Source organism: Alligator sinensis, unplaced genomic scaffold (assembly GCF_000455745.1).
Source record: "Alligator sinensis unplaced genomic scaffold, ASM45574v1 scaffold1242_1, whole genome shotgun sequence".
Classification (NCBI taxonomy): domain Eukaryota; kingdom Metazoa; phylum Chordata; order Crocodylia; family Alligatoridae; genus Alligator; species Alligator sinensis.
In genome coordinates, this window is record NW_005842833.1 from 611,687 (window position 1) to 618,437 (window position 6,751).

Sequence of the window (6,751 nt, forward strand, 5' to 3'; positions counted from 1 at the left end):
CACCCGCACACGTGCAAGTGCGCGCACACACACACACACACACACACGCAGTGCCAGTGCGTGCACATCCCCCTACACAAGTGTCCCTGTGTACATCCCCACAGAAGTGCACGCATCTCCCCACATCCAGTGTACACCCACCCCCACGCACCCGTGCACGCACACGCCCTCACCCACAGTGCACGCACCCCCACATGTGCCAGTGCACACCCCCAGTGTGCACATCCCCACACACACCTCCCCTATCCAGTTTACACCCCCCACACTGCACACACCCCACACACACTTCCCCCATCCAGTGCACACCCCCCACGCTGCACACACCGTCACGTCCAGTGTACACCCCCCCAGTGCCAGTGCACACCCACCCCCCACACACCTCCCCCTATCCAGTGCACACCCCCACACTGCACACCCCCTCTCACATCCACTGTACACCCCCCCACACACGTGCCAGTGCGTACACCCCCCCCCAAGTGCCCATGTGCACACCCCAAAGCACACATGCACACTTGAGGAGCACGCGCCGGCTCTTTTCCAGAAGAAGCGCCGTCCCGTCCCAGCTGGGCTTGGGCCGAGCGCCTCTCCGCGCCGTGAAGTCGCCTTCACGAAAGCCTGTGCACGACCCATCATCTTCGTTAGAGAGATATAATTGCATTTCATTACACAAGGAAGTGCATATCTACCCTCATTGCCTGGGGAACGGAGGCCTTTTTCGCTGGGAGATCCCGGTCGCAATACCAGGGCTCCCGAGGTACTCGTCCCACAGCTGCGGCCGAAGAAAAAGAAAAAGGTGCATGCATGCATAATTTTGGACGTCAAACACAGCGGTCTAACCTCCCGGCCCCGTGATAAACTGAAGATGTTGGCTTTCTAACGAGACATCCCACCGCATGCATACGCCCGTGTCCATGCAAGGCTTTTATCTAGTGTTTGAGACTGTAAAAAAGTGCCAACTCCGAACGTTTAAAAGCTTATGAGGTAGGGGAAGGTCCTAAAGAGAGTTTGTGCGGCGAGAGCTGGCTGCTCTTTGGAAATAAAACCCCCAAAAGCGTCTCCTTTCTGGTTGCTGGAGGGTGGGTGAGTGAGCGAGCAGGACTGCCGAGTGCCCGGACCCACGGCGCTCATCTCGCAGAGGGCTCAGCCCGTGTCACGAAAACTGCAGCATCAGTCGGCAGACTGCCAGCACAGGTGCCCTCCCACAGAAATTGTAAAGGAATTAGCATACATATGCTCTGCTCCCACGCAGGGGAAAACAAAAAAATACGCAAGCTTTTTTCTGCACTGAAATATTACCAAAAAAAACAAAACAAAAAAAAACACCCTGATTTTTTGTAGCACGTACAAGACAAACTATTTTTCTTTTCTCCTCTCCAAAGCCGAGAAGAACGAGGGATGCCTTAGCATCTATTGTGAGGCTGAAGGGACCGCTGCATTTGGATCATTGCGTCTGATCTTCCCTTTGGTAAGAAACAGGATAACGGCCAGAGTCAGAAAGATCCCGAGTTTTCCATGCTATTTGTATATGAAAGTTGGGATCTTTTAGCAGCCTTAGTAAACCTCCTGTTAACTTAAAATACCAGACTTTAGGTTGTGCATGCAACCTCCACTATTATTATTACGGTAATAATTACATAAATGACAGATGATTTTTCCCAAATGGCCCTGCCTCATCCAGTGCATAGACATGAGCAGCGTTCATAGAAGAGAAGAGGAAAGCTGTTAGATATTTTGTTTTTATAATCCAATAAATGCACAGAATCATAGAAGAGGGGGAGTGGAGGTAGACTAAACTTCAGGAGGTTATTTAGTCCATCCCCTGTCCAAGACAGACTCATCCCTAGCTAAACTATATTACACAAGTATCCACCTGGCCTATTCCAAACAGAACTGGGGAAAAATTACTTTCTTGCACAACTACCAGGCACAGTGCCCCAAAACATCAAGGAGACCCTACCTTGCTACAGGTAAAGCAGAGAGAGGAGGCATTTGTGTCCTGCCACCGCATGAGCAGTAGCAATTTATTAAAATACAAATCAAGAGATCTAAGAGGATCATGCTCTGCACTACTGAGAAAGAAACTCTCCCCTCCACACACACACAGTCCATGCCAGTCTGACTGTGGGGCAAAATCCCTTCCTGATCCCAAATCCGATCAGTCTGACACCAAGCAAAGGAGCCCTTTAGCCAGGGACCGCTGGAGCACCATCTGCACACCCAGCCTTGGCTGAAGCCAACGCTCACTGCTTCTGAGGAAGGTGAAGAACAAAAAGAAGAAAAACCCTGACACCTGCAGCAGCCAGAGGGGGAAAATTCCTTCCTGGCCCCCTGGGCAACCAGCAAAGCCCAGAAGCATGGGAAAACCAAACATCTTCCGCTGCACGACTGTCTGGGAACTACAAACACCACTCCATACCTGCCTGCATAATTTTTACTCGACACATTCAAAGCCTCCATGGCGTATACAGTACAAAAATATTTGTTTCTTCAAGAGCTTTTTTAGGAAACTGTTCATCATGTGCCTCCTCAAACACTCAAGGATTTATTTCTATAGAAAGAGAAAAAGGTCTTCTCCGTTATGAAAAATACTAAGACAAGCCTGCTTGCTTGAGACCACACTAGGAATCTGTGACAGAAGCAAGAATATTACTTGAAATTTTCCGAATCCCAGCTTGTATTACCCTTTTGACCTGATAAGCAAGCCAAAATTGAGGACTGAGCTGGTACTTTCCAGTAGGAGATATTAATAGAGTAGGATACGCATTCTTCACTGGGCTGGGTTCCTGACCCTCCATGCAAAGATGATGGCTTGTGAAGTAACCAAGTGCATACAGACCCTTGAGGTGCTCCAGCTGTTTGCTACAGCTTTTATTTAAGAAGACAGTGTTTTCCTACCTGCTGGAGGAGGCTGCTGATGAGCTCCAACTGAGTGGACAGGCGGCACCAATGACATAAAATGCATTGCAACCAACTAAACTGCATGCCCTTAATTCAGCAACCTGCTTCAGATTATGTGGGTTGTGATCTACCTTAGATACTTCAAAAAATATGAATGCTCCTGTAGCAAAGTATTTGTTTGATATAATCCTGTTTTGGTTAAAAGACCAATTTTATATATACATACATACATACATACAAAAATTGGTTTTTTAACCAAAACAAGATTATATCAAACAAATACTTTGCTACAGTAGCGTTTTATTTTTTTTTATATATATGAGGAGATGGGGGTTTTGCTCACATTCCCAAGGCTCTTTCTAACCAGCACTTTACCCAAAAGCGCTCTCAGCTTTTTCTCAACATCATGCTGTCAGAGATCTCTCTCTGCGGGGTGTCTCTACCCCTTTTCTCAGAGTTCCTGTGGTTTTTCTGTTTCTTCTCTCTCTCACCCACAGAGGCACAGATGCAGCTAAAGTCGAGTTCTCCTCCTTACATTTGCATTAAGCCCACAGTACAGCCCCTCAGCCCACATAGTTCAGTTTTGCAGAGCTGCCTTACATGTGGCTTCTGTTTTGGGTGGGGGCTTATATTGTTTCAGCTATGTCTAAACAAAGGGGTATTTAATTGTTCCCTTATTTAGGGAATGGAAAGCAGCTGTTACACCCACCAGCTTCAATTAAGTTTCTCTCAGCCCCCAACCTAACACAACTGTTAATTTCTGCAGCCCTCATTGCCTTCCTGCAGAGATGCTGAGCATCTATGAGCCTGGCTAACATCAGTTGCAATTCTGTGTGTGCTCTGTGCTTCTGTGTTATATCTGTCACCCCAAACCAAGTGACAATTAGGGCAGGTCTACCCTGCAAGTGCAGGTGGGATTGCAGCATAGGGAGGTATATAGAAGCCAGCTTGCTCTGGTGACAACAGCAATGAAAATGGCAAGCCAAGCTTCAACATGAGCTACCCAGGATCCTGGGCACAGCCACAGTGCAGCCTTTACTGATGCTGGGCTGCAGAGCTCTGAAAATATTGCAACCCACTGCTCACTGCAATGTAGACATACCTTCAGTGACCAGCTTCCAAAGTTTTGAGTTACTTCAAGGGGTAGGACTGGCAAGGGGAAAGAACCGTGTCCTCCTACGCGGTAGCCACAAGACCATCCTTTTTCCTTCTGCAGTGCTTACTACTACGCATCTTCCAGTTTCTAGAGCAAGTGGGGCAGAGAGATACTACAAACAAAGTTGAATAACTCCCTGAGCCCTCTGACAAAAATAGCATGTGACCATGTAATTAAAAACCATCATAAACACATCATGCATCTGCCTTCAGGGATAGGCAACTTGAATTCTAGTCCTTAGATTTTTAAATCTAAGCAACACTTTCAATTAGGTTTCTTTAAAAGTCAATTTTCTGGGTTGTTTTAGGAAGGTAAAAAACTTTCCATTTGTGCACTGGTAGCTCAAGGTAGTTAAAATATTCCCAAAGGACCATCTGATTGCTCCCCCAAATACTTGTTCCAGGACTAAACACTTCCATAGATTTCAGTCTAGAATGACTGAACAAATGCTGGAACAAATGCTTATAGAGCAAGCAGACTGGCCTTTAAATATGTTCATTACTTCAAATTAAATAGCAACTCACTTTAGGATAAATAAGAAAACAAGTATAGACAAGACCTCAGCCATGGGAGATGACGACACTGCTCAGCAGTCTGGAAGGAGCTATACTTTGTTGTACCTTTCTTCTATAAAACTACTTCTCTAAAGCAATGGTTAAAGTTTCACAATAATTTTCCTGCAAGCATGCACTACGTAATACAGAAAAAAATAAAGCCTCCAATACATTTAGAATCTTCTTTTTTTTAAGTGGAAATTACCAGTGTTTGATCTTACTATTCACTCACACTCTCCTCTGATTTAAACATTAATTACATTGTATATGTTGTTATTTATATGTTATAGTTAAAATAAAAATACTTTATTATACATTTATTTATTAGCAGATGTGTGTGTATATATATATATATATATATATATAAAACAGCATCACTTACCAAATAAAGCATGCACCAATAAATTAGCAGTCACCAGCGGTTCCCTGGATAAAATAAAACAGAAGACATGTTCCTATAACAAATAAACTTGAGACAATCCTGTTAACCAAGCCAGTTAGGGGTATGTCAGCTGAGTGATATGCGATTGAATCAATTACAGTATTATTTAATATAGGAATGGTATCTAATCTATTTGTTTCCTAAAGATTTTGCTGTATCCGGTATCAATATGTTAATGCAAATCTTGGTTTCTTCAGCGACTCACCATACAGCAAACAATATTTGTATTGCCTAACAACTTCACTTCTTACTGAACTTATTAGGGCATAAGCATGTGCTTAAAAGTGCTTAAGTGCTAAATCAAAACCTGATGCCAGCAAACCTAACATGCAACTATAGCCTGCCTAATTATGCCCTGCTTTTAACAGTGTTGTGTGGTTTGTATGGAGAGCTTCCTCAATTACAGAAAAGGCAGGAAGCAAACTAAAGGAGAGCATAAAAAAAGTTCAGATCCCAAACACTGGATATCTCTGAATATGATATATGCAGGAGAACTCTGACCTATACATATTTGTCTGTTAATACCTCGCTGATAAAAAGGGAATCAGCCAGAAAGTCCTCAAACCTCTACAAGCCAAAGCAAAATAATCAGTAAAAGATTTTGCTACAAAATACTTCATCCCAGGGCCAAGACAAAAAATTCAGCATTGCACCCTGTGTTCAATTAAAGCACAAGCCCATCTGAGATGACACACAGCTGAAAAATTAACATAACAAATTGCTACTTACAGCAATGTATTCAGAATTTCTGATACACTTGGTTTCTACCAGACTCTGCAGACAAAGCGGACACAGATCTATTATTTCTGAGTTTGGAATTATTGTATATATGTTTTTTTTACAAATGCAATATTGATTTAAGATATAGGGGGGAAAAAGTTAGTTCCTTGATTGTATATATCTCTATAGACACATATATGTATGTATAAAGGGATGTATATATTATCACAGATTCTTTGCATTTACATAAATTTGAACTCCTCTCTACATCTCTCAGACAAGGGGATGGGTTCCTTGAGCAAGAAGAGGCTTTGTCTATATATTGAATATTTTCAGAAATTCTTCCACCAATAGTAACTGGAGTGACAGCACTAATAGGGTGCTCAACCCCCAGTCTGCCAGCCAGACCCAGCCTACGGAGCCATATACTCCAGCCCATGGGTCTCCCCACAGGTCTGGAAATTTGGTGGTATGCAAGCAGCGATCATTAACACTGCCACTGCTTCCCCACCGCCAAATGTCCAAGCTAGATCTGCCCTGCCTGGGCCAGCCCCACGCAGAGGGATTACACCCAGAGACCAGATGCAGCTTGCAAGCCAAAAAGGTCAGGTCGGGCACCCCTGATATGGACTGTCTAGAAACATTTTTCTCCCCGTCACTTAGACAAGGTATGTCAGTTAGGTTGTAAACGGAGCTGGTCGAAATGGAAAAACTATTTAATGGAACTTTTTGTCTCCTCGAAGAGATTCTTCAGGATTCAAAATAGGTCAAAGTTTCTTTTACTTCCCTGCACCCCCCCTCCAAAAGCTTTATTAAACTCCCCCTGTCATAATCAAGATTTTAAAATATCTACTTATCAAGCGTCTACCATTCTGCATGTGCATTTTTCCCACTTAAGAGGGCAATAAAATTAATCTTGCTCAGTCTCTTCCCTGATGTTTTCATTTTTCACTTCTTTAGTGTAACTTTAGTGCTCTGGGT

General features: G+C 43.8%; 1 protein-coding gene across 3 annotated transcripts in view; it reads right to left on the bottom strand.

The window, feature by feature from the left end:
* The window catches only part of PIAS1 (protein inhibitor of activated STAT 1), a 94,123-nt gene extending 89,093 nt beyond the window's left edge, over positions 1–5,030 (bottom strand). Inside the window, exon 1 of one of the 3 annotated variants that reach the window (XM_006035415.3) lies at positions 4,991–5,030. In XM_006035415.3, coding sequence (XP_006035477.1) covers positions 4,991–5,002 — 12 coding nt within the window. In that variant the 5' untranslated portion in view covers positions 5,003–5,030. Of the gene's footprint in view, positions 1–2,895; positions 3,031–3,498; positions 3,518–4,990 lie in introns of those variants that run through there. The other 2 variants (XM_006035416.3, XM_006035414.3) reach the window with 2 other exon arrangements.
* Positions 5,031–6,751: the final 1,721 nt, after the last annotated feature.